Source organism: Acomys russatus, chromosome X (genome assembly GCF_903995435.1).
Source record: "Acomys russatus chromosome X, mAcoRus1.1, whole genome shotgun sequence".
NCBI lineage: Eukaryota > Metazoa > Chordata > Mammalia > Rodentia > Muridae > Acomys > Acomys russatus.
In genome coordinates, this window is record NC_067169.1 from 37,808,335 (window position 1) to 37,829,539 (window position 21,205).

Genomic DNA, 21,205 nt, shown 5'->3' on the forward strand with positions numbered 1-21,205 from the left:
CTCAGAGCTATTCCCATATAGTGGAATCAGCAATATAAGTTACCTGCTTGTCCTGCAGTTTATATTGTTCACATCCGGACTGTATCCCCCTCCCTCCTCTCCTCCTGATCCCCCTCCCCTCTTTCATTGCCTCTGTGTCCCTTGGCTAGTCCTCAGATTATCAAGTCTCATCTGTACTAACTATAGCCTCTTCCTCTGTAGCCTGACTGCCCTGTCAGGGGGAATTATCAAAGTACAGTGGCCAGAGTCCATGTACAAAATAGTCCCTAGTCTCCACATTTTGGCATCCACAAGGAAATTGTGCCGCTACATCTGAACAGAGGGTCTAGGTCCACATTATACATAGTCATTGGTTGATGTATCAGTCTCTGTATTGTAGTGTAGTTATCCTGTATTATACAGATAATATCTGCTTATACGTGTCTTTCTGTGTCTGGGTTACTGTACTCAGGATGATCTTTTCTAGTTACATCCATTTGCCTGCAAATTTCAAGATTTCCTGGTTTTTAATAGCTGAATAGTACTCCATTGTGTAAATATACCCCAAGTTCTTTATCCATTCTTCATTTGAGAGACATGTAGGTTGTTTCCAGTTTCTGGCTATTATGATTAAAGCTGTTATGAACATAGCTGATCAATTTTCCTTGTTGTATGGTGGAACATCTTTTGTGTATATGCCAAGGAGTGGTAGAGCTGGGTCTTAAGTTAGCCACATTCCAAATTTTCTAGGAAAACACCAGATTCATTTCCAAGAGGTGGTACAAATTTGCACTCCCTCCAGCAATAGAGGAGTGTTCTGCTTTCTCCACATCTTCAGCAGCATGTCCTGTCATTTGAATTTTTTACCTTAGCCATTCATATAAGTGTAAAATGGAATCTCAGAGTCATTTTCAGTTGCATTTCCATGATAACTAGGAATTTTGAGCATTTCTTTAACTGTTTCTCAGCCGTTCCATATTCCTCTGTTGATAATTCTATGTTTAGTTCTGTACCCCAATTTTAAATGGGTTATTCAGCTTGGTGGTGTTTAATTCCTTGAATTCTTTATATATTTTGAATATTAGCCCTTTGTCAAGTGTAGGTTTGGTGAAGTTATTTCCCAGTCTTTACTCTGTCAGGTTTTTTTTTTCTGTTGATAGTGTACTTCGCCTTTCAGAAGCTTTTCAGTTTCATAACGTCTCATGTATTAATGGTTGATCTTGGGGCCTGGGCTCTTAGTGTTCTGTCCAGGAAGTTGTCTCCTGTGTCAATGAGTTCCAGGCTCTTCCACACTTTTTCTTTTAACAGATTTAGTGTGTCTGGTTTATTGTTGAGGTCTTTAATTCATTTGGACTTCAGTTTTGTGCAGGGTGATAGATTAGCATCATTTGTTGAAGATGCTTTTTATCCATTGTTCGGATTTAAATTCTTTGTCAAAAATCAAGTGTCCATACATGTGTGGTTTTATTTCTGGGTCTTTGATTCGATTCCATTGATTAACCAGCCAATTTCTATGCCAGTATCTTGCTGTTTCCATTGCTGTTGCTCTATAGTACAGCTTGAGATCTGGGATGGAGTTTTCTCTTGAAGATATTTTATTGTGCAGGATTATTTTAGCTATTCTGGGGTTTTTTTTCTCCATATGAAGTTGAGAATCTATCTTATAAGGTCATTAAAGAATTGTGTGGGTATTTTGATGGAAATTTTATTTAATCTGTAGATTACTTTTGGTAAGACAGACTTTTTTTTTTTTTATGATGATTCTTCCTATTATTGATCATGGAAGATCTTTCCATCTTCTGAAATCTTTAAATTCTTTCTTCAGAGAATTGGAGTTTTATTCATATATAAGTCTTTCACTTTCTTGGTTAAAGTAACACCAAGATACTTTGTATTATTTGTGGCTATTGTGAAGGATGTAGTTTCCCTAGCTTCTTCCTAAACATTTTTGTCACTTGTATACAGGAGGGCTACTGATTTTGTGACTTGATTTTGTATTCACCTATTTTGCTGAAGGTGTTTATCAGCTATAGAATTTCCTTGAGAGAATTTTTGGGGTCACTTATGTATAATTTCATACCATCTGCAAATAGTGATAATTTGACTTGTTCCTTTCCAATTTGTATCCCCTTACTATCCTTTAGTTATCTTGCTGATCTAGTTAGGACATCAAGTACTATATTTAAGAGATGAGGAGAGAGTGAGTAGCCTTGTCTTTACCCTGATTTCAATGGAATCAATTTAAGTTTCTCTCCATTTACTTTGATGTAGGCTATAGGCTTACTGTATATTGCCTTTACTATGTTCAGGTATGTGCCTTTTATCCCAGGATTTTTAAGATAAATGGGTGTTGGATTTTGTCATATGCTTTTTCAGCATCTAAAGAGATGATCATGTGTTTTTTTTTTCTTTCAGTTTTCTTTTTTTATGTGATGAATGACATTGCTGAATTTCCATATATTGAACCACCACTGCATGCCTGGGATGAAGCCTACTTGGTCATGGTGAATGGTAGTTTTGATATGTTCTTGAATTAGGTTTGTGAGAATTTTATTTAGTATTTCTGCATCAATGTTCATAAGAGAAACTGGTCTGAAATTCTCTTTTTTGTTATTGCATCTTTCTATGTTTTAGGTATTAAGGTGACTGGGGCCTCATAGAATGAGTTTGGTAATATTTCATCTGATTTAATTTTGCAGAATAGTTTGAAGAGAATTGGTATTAGCTCTTCTCTGAAGGTCTGGTAGAATTATTTGCTGAACCATTGGGTCCTGGGCTTTGTTGTTGTTGTTGTCGTTGTTGTTGTTGTTGTTGTTGGGAGACTTTTGATAAAAGCCTCTATTTCCTTAGGTGTTATAAGACTATTCAATTTGTTTATCCTGTTTTAATTTTGGTAGTTGGTAGCTATCAAGAAAATTGTTTGTTTCATTTAGGTTTTTAAATTTTGTGGCATATAGGCTTTTGAAGTAAGACCTGATGATTATTTGGATTTCCTCGATGTCTGTCCTTATGTCTCCCTTTTCATTTCTGATTTTGTTGATTTGAATTCTCTCCCTCTGCCATCACCTAAGAAAGAGTCATTTTGGTTCTCATTTCCTTGATAACTAAGGACACTGAGGATTTCTGTAAGTGCTTCTTGGCTATTTGATATTAAAAGTGATATCCATAGTATATGTTTTATCTTTGTTTCATCCATTTTGAACATTTTAATATTTTAAAAATTAAAAATATCAGTCAAGGAAAAATGTCTTAAGAATTCCTGTTTTTTTTTTTAATTTTTTTATTAATTGAATCTTGTTACATCTCAATGTTTATCCCATCCCTTGTATCCTCCCATTCCTCCCACCCCCATTTTCCCATTATTCCCCTCCCCTATGACTGTTCCTGAGGGGGATTACCTCCCCCTATATATTCTCATAGGGTATCAAGCCTCTTCTTGGCAACCTGCTGTCCTTCCTCTGAGTGCCATCAGGTCTCCCCCTCCAGGGGACATGGTCAAATGTGAGGCACCAGAGTATGTGAGAAAGTCATATCCCATTCTCCACTCAACTGTGGAGAATGTTCTGACCATTGGCTATTACATTTGAAGAAGACTTCATTTTGGCAACTCCTAACTGCAGAAAATTCTTGATTGTTAGGGGCTGTCCTTATACTTTGTAAAGTATTTAGCAGCATTTGTGGCTAATATGCATGAAATTTTCAACTATGAGAAGCAAAAATGTCTTGAGTACTAATATTTACTCCTGACTGGAGGTGTGCAATTTCTTTCCGGAAATCTATTGTAGAAATAGAAATAGATAATGTGAACCTGAGTACTTTAAAGAAGGCACAGTTAAAGAATATTTATTGGAAAATTAAATGACAGAAGCAAAAACAAAGTTATAAAATAAAAACACTATGCAAATGTTTACAACTATGACAAGTTTGTTTTTGAAAAGAGACAAAAATGATTTGTGTTTTATAATATCCTGGTACACATTTTGATTATATGAATGCATATATTGTATGTTTTAATTAGACAGAAATTTATTTTTGCATGTTGGATTGGAAGACTTATGAGTACGAAGAATGGTTCATATTTTAAATGATTTAAATTTGCTTTTGTAATCTTTTGGGAGATATCATGGAAGCATGGAAGGCTTTAATTGAAGTCTAATATACATATTAGAAAGTACATGTATAAGTTTGTAGATCAATAAAAAATGTAAACTTATGGTTCACCAGAAAGAGAAAGAAATATATTGCTATAAGAAATATCTTGCTTTCTTCTCTTTATTACCAAATTTAATGATCTGGCACCTTGATTACTTTGTGATGTAAGCATTATGCAAAGATAGTAATATCATATGTCATCTTTTTTACTAAAATTTTTGTTTATAATGATATATATATATTTGATTTTATTCATTCTATTGAATGTATCATATTCCATAGTATTCAATGTGAGTGTTGATGTCAATTTGGACTATTTTTATATTTAAAGAATTAGTCAAGAATTTATATTTTACATCAAGGTAATAAATGTTTATTGATAATTTAATATTTTCAAGGATATGTATTGCTAGAAATCATCATATAATATATATTTTCTTGAGGATCTACCATCTCATGAGAAGAAATATCAATGTTTTTAGGTGGTCTCTGTTTTTCACAGTTGTGTTTGCTGAGGGTTTTGAACTATATATGTGGTTTGTGCAGTTTTATTTATTAAATAATAATAATCTATAAAATATGCCAATCACTCTTTTCATTAATCTCAATCACATTTTCATCTATTTACTTTTACACATTTTAAAAGAAAAATATTAAATATTAGATAGTCTTTTTATTGTAATTTATATGTAGGCATTTAGTTCATAGAGAGCTCTTTATAATTTTTGTGCAAGAGTTCCCTTGAATTAGGAATTATCCTTTGGATTCTGAAAGAGTATTTTATAACCATGCCACAGTTTATAGGAAAAAAACTTTAGACATGAGGAAATATGAATTTTCATCCAAACTATTAACATTTTCTATTTTACTTTCCAAAGTCTTCTAGACTAATGGATAGTAAATCAGGGGCCCTTAGGGCAAATTTGGACTATGGTTTCATTTTAGGCCATTTCTGAACAAATACTTTATTTTTACCCTTAGTGATAACCATTGGTTACTTCTCTTTGTTCTTCAAGTACCCTAGTAGGACTTACATTTTGGTCTTGAAAGTTCTTTTCTTAAATTTCAAATACGCATACATGTCACCTAATGTAGGTTTTCCATAATAATCCTACTTAAAACTGTATGAGTAAAATATAAATTAAAAGGCTGAAGTATTGTTTAAACATTTTTAAGTTTTGAATCTGGCTATCCAGCATCAATTTTCCTTTCAAGGCTTCGGGGACAATGGATATCCTTTAAATTAATTACTTTTCAAAAATAGTATTATTAAGGTTTTGTTATTATTTTAGTTTGCTTTTTTTAAGCCTCAAGAGGTATGCCATCTAAAATAATTTTATTTTTCTTTCTGCAGGACTGAAGAACAAAAGAATGTCTTGTCAGAATTTCAAAGAGATTTAAATGAATTTGTTTTGTGGTTGGAAGAAGCAGATAACGTTGCTACTACTGCACTTAGAGATGATCAGCAGCTAAAAGAAAAGCTGGAACAAGTCAAGGTAATTTTGTTTACTAAAATCTCCATGGCTTATCTGTATAGAACACATACGAATCTATTTTAATGTATTAAATCATCAATTTGTTGCTTATTATATTATCTGTAGCTCTTTCCAGTGTAATTTCTTCACTGTCAATTAACATACATACATACATACATACATACATACATACATACATACATACATATTTATGGGTGGATATATATGTGTTTTGATACAAACATTTTTATATGTGCATAGTGCTTAGCCGTTATTTTGAAAACTAACTTAAAATTAATTTTAGAGTTATTTCAGTATTCTACAACTTCAAATGATTGCCTACTCATGGACATGCTGTTGTACATTATATGGTGTGCTAAAACACTTGAGAGTACGACGGAGTTATTCAAATTCTTCTATTTCTGATAAAACATACACTTTTAGTATAACTGCTTGTTGTGTTGTTTTAGAACTCTACCTGTAATCTAACATTTTTCAATTGAAAAAACTTTCAAGGGAATAAAATAATGTAGTCATAGAATGGTTTAATTGCTTAGATGCAGATGTTTATTAAGCCTATCAGCTCTGGAGAAGTATTGGGGAAGTATTTGGTATTTCAGGTGCCAGTGAACCTGCAGTTAAGTTGCTTCACTTTGATACACTAGTCAATAAAGGTGACATAGAGGTAGCTGGAGTAGCACTGTAATTTATTTCAAATGTTGTTGTCTATGTCTGTTTCAGTTACTGGCAGAAGAGTTGCCCCTACGCCAGGGAATTCTAAAACAATTAAATGAAACAGGAGGAGCAGTACTTGTAAGTGCTCCCATAAGACCAGAAGAACAAGACAAACTTGAAAATAAGCTCAAACAGACAAATCTCCAGTGGATAAAGGTTAGACATTAACCATCTTCTCTGTCAAATGTGTTAAGTGTTGCAAGTGTTTGTATTTGCTTTGTTTCCTGAATGTTTTCTTTGAAGGAAGCAGGAGTGTTCATTATTGTTTGGAATTTTAACCTGACTATGTGGTTTGGCTGTATATTTTGCTATAAAGGCAAAGCAATTGGTGATAGTGGATGACTTCACATAAATGGCAATAGGCCAAGTGTGAACCACTACTTTTTGGAAATATCATTCGATAGGTTGAAACATTGGTAAAGCAATTAATTTGGAGTGCAATTAGTCAGCAAGTATTGTGATGCAAAATTATGATTTTTAGGTTAAGAATATAGAATTAATTCCTAAACAATGCATGGCAATATTTTCTAAATGTATTCAATTTCCAGTTTCTTTACTTGCAAATCTTGGGTTTTCCACCTAGGACAAATTCTAACATTGGTGTAAAATATAAAATGTTTATCTGTTTAATGCATTTTTAAAAACAAGAATTTTCATTGCAATCCATATTACTTTGACCCTCAAATCATTTATTTATTCAAAGGAATTATTTCCCTACTGTACAACCATCATGAGTCAAGTAAATATCCATGTATGAATCTTCTTACATTTTGACTGTCATCAAGCAGTACAACAGTAGCCCAATAACAATTGTTAGTCTTTTTGTTATTATCTTGTTCACTGACATACAAATAATATGTCATAAAATTCATTTATTTAAGATGTACAATTGATAAGAAAATTTTAATTTTTAAAAATATATTTTATTAATTTATTCACATTACATTTAAATTGTTATCCCATCCCTTGTATCCTCCCCATCCTCCCTCCCTCCCATTTTCCCCTTACTCCCCTCCCCTATGATTGTGACTAAGGGGGACCTCCTCCCCCTGTATATGCTCATAGGGTATCAAGTCTTTATTATTTAAAATATTTCATAAAACATATATATCACCAAATTTGTAAGATAAGCATTTTATTGTTTAATTCCTTTTCATTGATTATAATCATAATCATTATCATTATCTGGATCCAAAAATTTAATCCACATCACACTAAAACTCTATAAACAAAGAGTTTTTCACTTTAGCCTCTGGTATCATCTCCATCTACTGTCTATCTCTGTGATTTGCTTAGTTCAGATATTTTGTATAAGTAGAAACATAGAGTATGTATCTCCTTGTGTTTGATTTAGTTTAATTAGCTTATTTTGAGTTTCATGCATGCTAGAAGTTTTTTGTTTACTGACTGAAAAATACCAAATATATATATATATATATATATATATATATATATATATGCACACATATAGAATATATAAATATAAATATATATATATATATATTACACACAAAGGGCTATAATTTGAGTTACCAATCAATTCCTACCAAGTTCAATTTCTTATAAGAATTCTAATGTTCTAATGTTTGTCTGTAGGTCTCTGCATCTGTCCCAATTGGTTGGTGGATGAGAACTCTATGCTGACAGTTAGGCTAAGCCACAATATATGAGTATAGCAGAATATCAATAGAGATCACTTCATTGACTTTTGTTGGTTTGATTTATTGTTTGTTTGGTTTTCATTTTCATTTTTGTTTTGTTTTGTTTTTTGCCAGTAGTGTTTGGCTCTATTCCTGAGTGTCTGGGCTGCTTTGCCTATGGTTCCTAGTCATCCATGCACTGTTTAGAGTTGGGCTCCTTTTTCTATCATGGGCTTAAGTTGATCCAGTCATGGATTAGCTACTCCCATAAGTTCTGTGCCACTATTGTTATAACATGTCTTGCCAGGCTGTAAATCAATAGTTTGCCATGTGCAGCTGTGATATGAAGGTTTGTAATCAGAGGATGGGGCAAGAGAAGAGGAGTTGATCTAGCTCAAGAGGGAGGAAGTAGGGGGAGCAACTGGGAGGAGAAGAGGGAGAGGAAACTGTGGTTGATATATAAATGTATGAGAGGAGAAGAAACGTTAAAGAACAAATGTACACTTTTGTTTGAATTTGTATTTAGTTTGTCAAAAAGTCCTAATCGTTAGTGCTTCCCATTAGTAACTAATGCAAAGCCATTGTTTGTATTCTAGTATTAAATCAAGCTTAAGCTGGTAACAAATTTCCCCTTAAAACCTCCAGCTCCTCAATTTTCATCCCCTTCTGCACTCTACAGGTAATGGTATCTTTCCTGTCACACCTTCTGCTAGTATGTTTTCTCCCTTACTTAATGCAGCTTTCCCCTTATATCACATATACTTTCCATGCTTTCTCCAGATAGTCCTTAACTTTCAAAGATATTCTGAAGCTTCTCCTTCACTTTTGACAGCAATTCTACCATATTATTTATCAGAAATAATACATGTTAACATTTTTCCATCCAACGTTTACAGGAAATTGTAATCCTAAAAACTAAGAACCAATCTGCTCTAGGAAGATATTGAAAAATGGTAATTTTCATGAAGTACAAAAATTGCTTCCTTCAAAATGGCACAATTACCTCTAAAAGTTGCTTGTTTCATCAGCATCTAGCTAAATAGAAGTATGAGGGTATTATACTGAACAAAACCGTTGTTGTTTGAAAAGAAAACAATTGAAACTTCATTTGAAATTGTTAGATTATTTACTGTATTCTAAAATTAATGATGCTGAAGTTCTTGTAACAGATCATTTCTATGACTGAAAAAATATGGAGAAGCAACTCTTTTGTGATACTGCAATAAAAAGTTCATGTTTAGAACTCTATAATTCAAAGAAGTATATATATGACAAAAATCATTCATTTTGAGATATCATATTTCCTCTTATTAACATGAAAAAACATTTTTTCTGAAGAGTGGTCTCAATGAAAACTGGAAAGTTTGTTCAATAATCTCAAAATATCTATAAAACATAAAAACTTGCATTTAGTAGAATATATTAGTAATTTTAATTTTGTAGTTGTGCAATAATATAAAGAAAATACCTACTTTAGAAGGATAAATATTTTAAAATATTACATAATATCTAACACATCTTGATATCACATAAGAAACAGAAAATTGACAAGAAATGTGAGATACAAAAAAATTACAGCTTTGTGGATTGTGGAAACATAAGGTTTTATCACTTCTACAACAGAATAAAAGCTCAACTTTTATATTAGAAATTGAAAACTAAGGGAATGACACCATTTGGTACTGACTTATGCTGTTATAAAACAATAAGATCTTTCCCTCTACCAGAATTCAAATGTTTAATATTATACCTTTGCATAAAATTACAAATTTAATGTACAACTCAGTAGTTATTCAGTAATGAAACATAGTTAGTGATTCAATGAGAGACACTTGGGAATCTTATTAAATTTTAATATTTGAATCATAGAAGAAAATACTAGGAATTCCTCCCTCTGTTTTCTATTTCTTTCCTCTTTTTAAATGTTAGAGAGAAGAGTGCACTAAGAACTTACAGACCACATTTATACACAGACATATATGTCCATTCCTTAACAGATGTCCCCCAAAATGTCCTAATGAGACTGACATAGTACCTACTGTGATAACAAGGCACCTAAAATGTCCTCATGAAAATGTGTAATTCCATGGTGTTTCATTCTGCATATGTAGACAAAATCCTAATTACATGCACACCTTTATATTTTAATACCAAATAAAGAAAACAGTATTTAGTAGCAGTACAGAGTTTTTATTTACACATCAGTATTTCCTTATAAGCCCATCATAATTTGATAGCATGTGTGGAAAATTAATTTCATACATAATATTCTGTATATCATAGCTTAACCTATCAGGTGAAAATTGCTGGGAACACTTGTGTTAGCTTTCTTTCCTTTTCTTTTCTTTTTTTTTTTTTTTTTGACCTTTTTAAAAGTGTTTTTTATTTTTACATTTGCAATTATATTATTACATGTATATACGATAAACTACCTAGAGCAAGAAGAACCATGATGCAATCAGGAATTATATAAATGTTACATTTTTAGTGGTTTGGCTATTTGTATTTGGCAGCCTTGAAGAGAAAAATCTTTCCTAGCTTTGTGTGTTTACAATTCTGAATGTAGGTCAATATCCACTACATCTTGTCATTATCAACTTAAAACATCTATCTAGACCTAAAAACATGTTAACTCTTAAACAACTAAGCTTCCTTGTAAAACTAAGCTACCTGGTCTTCAACTCCATCAGAGACTTGAGAAGGAATAAACTTGATTACCTGAGCATGAAATAAACTAAAATAAAACCTATATAACAATATCTCATTCATTATGGCATGTACTTTAGAGTATTATACAATAAGTGAAACCAAGATGGTTGTGTGAGTACACTTTTACAAGACTGCCGTAAAGAAAAGTTAGAAGTTGATCCACTATGAATTGAGAACCAGTTATGGCTGTTGTTTTGATGAATTGGTAGACAATACAATAAATTCATTGTAAAATGTGTTAGCTTTTCTTGCTCTGGGTGGTTTATCCTTAAAGGAGTAAAGGCAAGTATCATTTTACAATGAATATAGACATTATCTTAAATTATGGACACCATCAAAATAGTGTCATGTGGTGGTAACACCAGTTTTTGTCTAATGTACAACTTTTGTTTTCTTTAACATATTAATGTTTTATCTTTTACAGTCATGGTATTATAAAATGATATACTAAAATCTGAAACATTTTATACACTTAAGAAGTTGTATTGCAAAATAAAGTTCAGTTGAGTCAATCTTCCTAGAAGTCTAATATATTTTACCCAGAAAAATAGGTGTAAAACCATTTATCTTCAAGCTTGGTATAAAATTAATTTTGGAAAAATGCTGAAATTACTTTGCAATGAAATCACAAGATAAAAGTCATGAAAGTAAATGCATAGTTCAATTTTTAAACCAGAACATTTTCTACAGTACATTAGTAACTGTATCTAAATTTCCAGAAATTGAGTGCATTTTCTATTGACCTATAATCATATTAATTCTGAATATCCATCTGAGGAGTAAACATGTTAGCAATACTCTTTTCATTTGTGTTAGTTGAATAAATTATTGGTCTCTTTTCAGGTACATTTGCCTTGTAATGTCAGTCATTAGTAGGCATTACAATAAATGTAGAAAGTAAATCTAGAAAATTGTATAAAAAATAAAGCTTAGCTACTCCACTCTTTGGTAAAATATGGATAGTGCTCCAGTCAATTTTCTGTCACAGTATGGTGATTAATAAATGGTTTTCATGGTGATCATTCAGTCTGTGCTGCACTACAAATTTTATAATGAAAGAAGAAAATGTTTCACTAGAGGTATTACCATGTTGATGGGCATTTATGGAGCCCAGGAAAAGGTTTTATAATATATACTAGAAAAGATAAAAATTAATTCATGTGCCAGAGGTAACAGCAGGGCCAAGTTACTCCATATGGTCTTTGATATAGTCATGATATTCTCTGATAAAGCATATTGATGACATAGTCCACATAGTCCTTTGATTTATAAACTTATAAACTAAAATGGTATTATATCAGAAAATGATGCCTACATCGTTTGTGCATATATAGTCTGATGGTTTTTGAAATCCATCACCTGGAATGTTTATGTAGTTAAGTTTCATGGGCTCATTTATTTATTCATTCAACTATCTAATGAGTGACTATGTATCACATGCTGTTCTAAGCATATCATTATCAATTCCTACCCTTGTGTTATTTAAAGGACATGCATAATTTTATGGGAATTGCCATTATAAATATTCATCTCTCTAATTTATAGTTACTAAATAGGTTGAAGCTGCAAGTTGGGGAAATGGAGCAGTAATTTACTGTTTATAATATAATTGTCCTTGACTCTGACTCCTATAAAAATTTTCACTGTGATGAGGTTTATTACTAGAGTATATCTCAATTTTCCTTAATATTCCTACTTTTGCCTATTCTCCCATTAATATTTTTAATAATCCTTCTTTTCTCTCTTGTGATTACCCACTTTTAAAGATAAAAAATATACAGAAGGTCACCCTCTTTAGGAAAACAAACATCAGGCTCTTAGGGATGAATCCATCACAGTGCTCAATAATTGTAATTATAATTACTGATAATGCTCTTGCAACAAGAAGTACTATCTACCTTCTTGACATTACAATAACATTGACAAGATTGGCCTCTTCAAGAAATTTGAATGTCATTATTGCAAAATCAGTCACGCTGTCAACAAGGTAAATTTATAGGAATATATCCCTTTCTATTTTCCAAGCTATTGGGATTTGGAGCAGTAAGAATATAGATTGGGTAATTTATGAAGAAAAGTGAACAGGGTTGATGAGAAAGCAATGTTCTGTGGCCATTAATGATTAATGGTACATTTTGTATTCTAGTGATTATCAGCTGTGTGGTTTTAAACCTTTCCAAGCCATACTTCATTTATTTCACTTCAAAATTCAAACAACCATAGATCTGGGCTTGCCAGATTATAAAGGAAATTCAATTAATGGTACATGTGCAATGAGTAACATAGTACCTGACACAATTTTAATTGCAAAAGATATTTAATTTTAAAAGTAGGAGAATTGTTCAAATATTAAAATTCATAAATTAAACACTGCTTCCTGGCTTAAACCAATTAATTAAATAGTTTTAACTATGGCTACTGAATAGAAATTTGAGTTAGGAATGCAAAGGATGACTATGAGGAGCATTTGAAATACTAAAGCAACAAAATAGCCCTAATAGAAAGCGCAAAGTGTTTTCAGTCAACGACTTCCCATTCCAATGATCTTGACTTTAAAAATGTCTTATCATCCAACATTTCAGAAGAAATGAGCTGGAAAACATTGAGGTATTCTCTTCACTTTTAATAGGCCTTGTCAGACAATATTTTATTTATACACCAACATTTTCACTTTTTAAATTAATGCTTTATTCCATGTGCATTGGTGTTTTGCTTGTATGTGTGTCGATGTGAGTGTATCAGATCCTCTGTAATTAGGGTTAGAGACAGTTGTGAGTTGCCATGTGGGTGCTGGGCATTGTGCCCAGGTCTTCTGGAAGAATAGTCAGTGTTTTCACCCACTGAATCATTTCTCTAGCCCCTACATCTTACTTTTTAGCTGTAAGCCTATCTTATTTTTCCTATTAATCTTTAATTACTTTGTACTTGGTTCATTAAGCAGGCTCTAACTCAGGAATCCAGCCTTTCTGCAGGCTTGATATGAGAGAGTGATTTGGAGAAAGTTACACTGGTGCCAGATATCATTTATTAGGGAATTTCAGCTAATATATTTTGTTCAAGACAATGCTATGTTTAAACTTTGACAGACAAAAACCCAGTATGTATTATATAACACTGATATTTTTGCTATGATCAATTTACATATGAAGTTTTTCCTTTTGTCAGTGTGTATATGCTGACAATGTTTACCCAACATGAAAATATGTTCTTTAAGTTTGCTATAGCTGCTCCTTTATTTAAAAGGTAAGCTAATATCCAGTAAAAACAGATTTGATTATTCTTAGCAAACATTCTTTCCTGTTAACAATGAATTCAAATGAGAAAAAGATATTATGATAAAAGAAAATTGAGAAGAAATTTTCATAATTCATGACATTCAGTATAACATGTTAAAGTCCTTTATTAGCACAAACATGTTTACCTTATGGCAGTGAAATTGAGATAGTAGAAAATGTTACAATAAAAAAGGATTTTGCAAACACACAATGATTTTCTTATTTTGTTTCTGCAGGATTTTTCTTAATAGATTATATGACATCAGCTCTAAAACTTGAAGGGGTTTTCTTTCTGCTTAATAATTTAATAATCTTGAATTCCATGGAGACTTTCATATACTGATTGCTTAAACTGAGCCTGAATAAAGAAAGAAGACTAAAGGCCATATTCAAAAATACAGATTGTATATTCTAACCTAGTTTCCTTTATTGTATCACCTGCAAAGCTAATATGTAATATAAAAATAACAGGACTATTTTTATGAAAGGTCAGAATTATACCAAAAATGAACATTTCAGTGAATTCTTTGGATCTATACATCAAGTTGTATAAGTTTACTTATGTACCAAAAAGAATTTAGTACTAAATCCGACAACTATACGCATGTTAGCTGACCCCTAGTACTTCAAACTGGAGAAAAAGAGACACTGAAAACTGACCAGCTGATGTATCCAATTTTTGTCATAGACCACCTGCCAGGGCTTATAACAGATCTGTAATGGGTTTCTTACCTTTCATTGTGTAGAAAATGGATTGATAGATTGGGCCTGTGGCCAATGAACCATGGAACCTCTGGTTTGCGGGAAAGTGTTTATCACCCTTTGATGTTATTTCTGTCTTGTGTCAGCTGAGAAGGATGGGCTAGATTATCTGTGAGTAAGTTGAATGCCAAAAGCAGCATTGCCCTCATTTATCTACCTTATATAGTTCAGGGCAAGTGTACTGTGGGGTTTATGTAGAGGCTGATCAGGGCCTGATAGAGAAACTTTGCTTTCCTGGCTTTTTATCTGCTTTCTGACTTTAAAACTAATTATCAGACTTCAGAGAGATTCCTTCATTGTTTGTTTCTAGAGAAAATCAATCTCTGCTGCAGCACAAGTTGAATATTTGATCAGAATGATGTAGTCTGATTTGTGAACATTTTCAATTATCATTGGAAAGAGTTTAGTCAGTCTTTGGCATGGGTAATCAAGTGTGAAGGAAAAGTAGTGGACCAGATACCAAAGTCACTACCAGGGCATTTCAAAAAACTTCATATCAAGTAGGACTAGGTACATATTCTATTGAGGATAGGGGGGAGGGATTCAAAAGCATGTCACAGAAGAAGTATCCACTGCTCGTGCTGTTGGAGGTCCCACATGAGGACCAAGCTGTGCATCTCTTACATATGTTGGAGACAGTCCTAGAACCATCCCATAGATGCTCTCTGGTTGGTGTTTCAGTATCTGTGGGTCCCTATGAGTCCAGGCTAGTTGATCTTGTAGGTTATCTTGATATGCCAAGTTATTTTGGTACCCATGGGAAGTCTTCCTTTCTCTGAAAGAAGAAGAGGGGGCACACAGTGAGGGGAGGAGAAGTAAGAAAAAGTCACTAGGGGGAGAAAAAGGAGGGAAATTTTCTACTGAGATGTAAGTAGATTAATTAATTGATTAATAAGAAAAATAATAAATAAATCTGAAAAAAGAAACTTCAATTTTTGATAGTTACAATAGGTAGGCAACCTATTGACAATTGTATATTCCATACATAATAAAAAGAAACATCTCATAAAGTTGACACATTCTATTTCTGATATGAGGGATAGCAACATGTCCAATCAGATAATAATGCATGAACTTACTTCAATTTTGATAAAAGAGTGAAATTCCTGCAACTCAATTCCAGTTTAAATGGCAATCGTGGAAATAATTTTTGCTACTTTTTCTGTTTTTACACATTATGGTCCAAAGTAGTAATTAATTTTAATAACTTACTTGTTCTTCTTTTATAAGTGACACATTTCTTCCTCTTAAAATTGTTGGGATGATGGCAAAAGCAGAAAGGAAAAATGATTTCTGGTGTTAGATATATCCCAATTTATTGGAAACCAAAATTATATATCCATAAAATAGAGGAAAGAGAAAAACACTTTAAGGTTAAAATATTACAATGGTAGGGGAAGTAAACTATTTTAAGTACTAAAATAACAAGGGACAATACTGTTATTAACATCTTCAATCATTTACACTGAAACTCAAATGTGATACAATTAAATAATAATTTCTCGTTTGTATGAAGGCTCATAGTTTCTTCTCATTCATTGTGTATAGTTGAACATTATTACATGAGCACATTTTTATAGAAATATCTAATATATTTGAGGCATTTTAACCCATGCATCTTCTATTTTTCTTTAATATTCTATACCATTTCCGTTAGTATTTGTATTAGTAACATTTATCTTGCTATGATAAATTGAAATGACCACAGGAACTTACCAAAGAAAGTGTGTTTTGACTTGCAGTTCCAGGGGGTTAAAGTTCATAATGGAAGAGATAGAATGATCATACACAGTAGGCGTGGCAGCAGGAGCTGGAAACTGAGAGTAGACATTTCAACCTCAAACATGCAGACAAAAGGGAACTGGAAATGGTGTCAAGCTTTAAGTCTCAAATCTCACCTGTAGTGACTTACTTCCTCTTGAAAATATCCACCTGGCATCCAAGTGTTTCTACCAAGGACTACTGAGAACAATTTTCATTAAAGCCACTATAGTGCTCTTGGTTCCTTGCAACAGTGTATACACACACACACACACACAGAGAGAGAGAGAGAGAGAGAGAGAGAGAGAGAGAGAGAGAGAGAGAGAACATGTGTGTATGATGTACATGTGTAAGAGACACACACATGAAGAGAGACAGACAGACAGAGAGAAAGACACACAGAGAAAGATTACATTTCTTTTACCCATTTCTCTGTTGTTGAACACTTAGGTTGGTTCTGTAACTTTCTTGTAAATTGTGCTATGACAAACACTGAGGTGCAAGGGTCTCTGTGATATGTTGACTTGTATACTTTGAAGTAAATATCAAGGAGTGGCTTTGCTATATCATATTATAGATCTTTCTGAGCTATGTTAGGAACTTTCCTACTGATTCTCATTGTAGTAGAAAACAGTTTATATTCCAACTGCTGTATTTGCAGAGGATTACCCTTTTCCAAAAAGGGTACTAGTGTCTAATTTATCACTTAATTTTAATGTAACTTCAAGTATGTTACTGGTTTGTATAATGCCTATGGCCATTCTACTTTCTTTTCACCTTTCACATTCATGTTAGTATTGGAAAGATCACCAAAAAATCAGTTAATAATTGAGTCCAGGCCCTATTTTTCTACTCAATAATTCAAGACAACTTATTCAAATTTCTTTTGTGTCCTTATGTCCTCATTTGTGTAATGGCAGCACATATGTCTTGTTTGTACATTTCCAGAGTGTAATGGGGAACTAAAGATACAGCATCCACTGGAATATTTTACTAAATGTTGTAACATAGCTAATTGTAAATATTGTTACAAAACAAGCATCAGAAGATGCAAGTCACCACATAGAAATAGAATTTCTCAAACTCACAACTCACAAAAATTATACCATGCTCCCATTAAAATTTGGTTCTTGATGCAGTGGTTCTCACAGTGCATTGGAGACTTCTGCCATCCTAGCTTATTTTCAGTTGTGATATGATGAGGTTTGGTCCATTTTCTTGAGACAAAGACTTATTAGAAAACCCTGATATAACAACAATAAATTAATTAAAAAAAAAAAAAAAAAAAAAAAAAGAAAACCCTGTCTGGCCTGGAACTTGCTGTGTAGTACAGTCTGGCTTGCATTTCAGATATCTAACTGCCCCTTCCTCCAGAGATTTTTGATTAATTGTGTGCAATTCCACACACATTGCTTTGGTTTTCCTTTTAAATAATATAAACACTAGTTTTCAAGAGTGTATATAGGAGTAGATCAGCATTTATATTCAATAAAATTTGCAGGTGGTCCATTCTGAGATAATGGAAAGGCATTTTATGTCTCTTGCTATAAATAAAGCACATCCAAACAACCAACAAAAGACACACATTCAACTTTGACAGATATCATGAGAATATTATACCCATTTATTATCTTTGAAACACTGTTGGTAATTCATACTCAATTTATGCATTTTGCCCATGCACTTTGTTTTCTCAGATACATTTTATTTCCTTACACCTCTATATTATATATAGTAAGATATTGACTACTACCTGTTGTAGAAGTAATTTTATTCTCCTGGTTCAATTTTTGTTGTTACCTCATTAGACTGTCATGAGTTTTTATATGGATTATCTTCAAAGAGGATCATTAAAAATTGAAATTTTAGAGATAGAATTCTGAAGTTTTTGTAAACTTCTCTACCTATATTTTAGTATCTGTCTGTCAATTCATCATTATAGCTACAATATCATAAAAAACTAACATGATGTTATATGCTAAGTTGTTCTAAAACGTTGTCTTAAAATGATAATCAACAGTTTTGCATGATCTGTCGTGAAATAAGGTAAGCTTCTTTTATTGACTCAGCTTCAGTTTGTATACACACCACACATATGTATATTCATTCAGCCACGTTGGTACTTGGATGGGCCATAGCATATCTATAATGAACTTAGTTGTGATAATTTACCTGTGTTTCATGAGATATCTAATCCTTCAACAAAATACCCTGCTCTCATTCCCATGAAGCAAAAGTGGTCATGGACTCTTGTGGCTTATGCTAAGACTTGTCTCATTGTCATTTTTTAATGAATGTTGTTGATCAAAGGAAGTCTCAGTCTAGATCCAAGAATTAGGTTAAAAAAGCTATGCTTTCTGATATTATATCATCTTGTGGTCTTCCATACTTTTCAACCCAGTTGCTTACTTATCTCAAAAATACATATTTAAACAAAATGCATTCTTATGTACTCAGGTGTTTTATCAACTGATCATGACTATTTTCTAGTATTATCATTGTACCAGATCAAAGATCCAGTCGTCTTTAGTGTCTCTTTGATTCTCAGACATATTTTATGCTAAATTCTAGAAATGTACCAATAATGTATATTTATCCATTCAATATTTATTAATAGTCTTCAAGATAATATTACCTAATAGAAGAGTTTTGAACAAGGAAGGCACTTGTATTTATGAATGTTTGGAAGGTAAATGTTGACATTAAATAGACTACATTTATTGCAAATGTAGTTGATTGCATTGTCTTTTAGATTTATTAGACTATAGACTTAGACACTATAAAAAGGAAACCCCCACGTTTCAATGACTGAAAGAATGAAGATCTTAATTTTTCCTACCAAAAGCCCTAACTGACTGTCCCTCTCTCTATAGTCATTAACTGCCTATGCCAATTGTGGTAATCCCCTCACCAACCCACCAATCCACTGATATATCAACTAATGCCATCATACTGGTCTCATTTAAGCAACTGTATTATTGAAAACTCATGAGAGTAGCTTCTCTGTCATATATAAATACTTCCTAGCATACACTGTAGTTCTCTGGATCATACACTCCTTCCACCTTCTCTTGATAGTGTTCTCAGAGCTTTAAGTGTAGGGGTTGTGTTGTATATGTATTGGCTAGTGATGATAGGCACCCCAAGATCAATTATTCTCTATATTATTAATTAGGAATTTTTCAAGGGTCTCTATATGATGCAAAAGAAGTTTCATTGATGAGGACTGTGAGCTACCCTTATCTGTGGATATAATGATGCATATTTTGAATGTATTTAGGAGTTATGCTGTTTTAAGAAAGTGGTAGTAATAGATTCACCTCTAAGTTTCATGTTCTCACTAGCCATATGTAGTTGCCTAGGTTTACAGTATTAGACACTATTTTTCCATTAAGAAGGCCTTTATTGTAGTTATATGGCTGTTTTTTATCTCCAAGTACCACTATTACACATCCTTGGGGATATCTTGTTGTTCTGATCATTGTTTTGAATTATAGGCATCACAGCTTGGCAAGGCTGTTGATTGCTTATTCACCTTGTCAGAGCTTGCACAGAATGTTCAAATACTATTATGAGAGCTAGACCTCAGAAAAGAATAGACTTCCAGGTCAGTACCAGATTGATTCCTCCAAGTCCTATGTCCAAAATATATCATGATTTCAGCAATAGGGTCTTATCTTCAAGTTCTGGGAAACAAGCATGAGCAACAGTAATAACATTGTTTTGTGAGTCTACTTGATTTTCTTGCCAAAACATAAAAAGAGGTTTCAAATATATAATACTGGGCATTGTTTTTTACATTAAATAAATGCTTTTTATTGTATGTGCTATCCACTCCACATTTGTTTATTTCGCTTTTCAAAACCTGTGGATTATTATAAAGGACTCTATGGAAACAACTTCAAAATCTGAATCATAGGTATAGGATCTGACTTTAAAATTATAAAAGATTGGAAGAGAAATAATTTGACAATGAGAAATTGTGTCACATTGTGTCACATATAATTTGTTCATCAAGATGAGGTAGAAATAACTATTTTAACCATTTACACTGTTTGATTTTTAAATATTTTCTATTTTGCAGTAAATAACTATATTAAAAGTAGTTTGTAAGAAACTTTTAAGTATCAGTTATTATTTTAACTATTTAATTAATTAATTTTTCTCTCATATATTAAATCAAGACTTAAGTTTCCTTTCCTTTCTTTCCTCCCAGTCACTTCCTATACACCTTCACTCTCTCTCAGATCTTCTACTCTTCCATTTCTAGTCAAAGATGGGCAGACCCCCCTATAGATATCAATCAAATATGGCATATCAAATTGCAGTAAGAGTAGGCACCTCCCCTCATATTAAGGCTGGACTAAGCAATCCTAACAAAACTTGTCTCCTGTTTTGTTTTGTTCTGAGAAAGTTTATCTCTGTGTAGCCTTCGCTGTCCTAGAAATCATTCTGTAGACCAAGCTGCCCTCAAACTCAGAGAGATCCTCCTGCCTCTGCCTACTAAGTACTGGAATTAATTTCCTATGCCAACATTGCCCAGTGATACTGGGCATTTTGCTATATGGTCTGTGGTCCTTGTATATAACTTTATTATTACTATATGTATATATTTGTGAATAGTAATAATATATAAGTGAACAATATACACTATTATAACATATTATCGTATTAATATTAGTATATTAATATGACAACTTACAGATAAAGGATTTTA

The 21,205-nt window shown here is 32.5% G+C and overlaps 1 protein-coding gene across 10 annotated transcripts in view; it reads left to right on the forward strand.

Annotated features, from left to right (window-relative positions):
• Dmd (dystrophin) overlaps positions 1 to 21,205 on the forward strand; it is a 2,465,896-nt gene that overhangs the window by 1,647,702 nt on the left and 796,989 nt on the right. For all 10 annotated transcript variants that reach the window (XM_051140917.1, XM_051140916.1, XM_051140911.1 and 7 more), the window contains 2 exons: positions 5,486 to 5,627; positions 6,348 to 6,497. In XM_051140917.1, the coding sequence (XP_050996874.1) occupies positions 5,486 to 5,627; positions 6,348 to 6,497 (292 nt within the window). The remainder of the gene's footprint in view (positions 1 to 5,485; positions 5,628 to 6,347; positions 6,498 to 21,205) is intronic.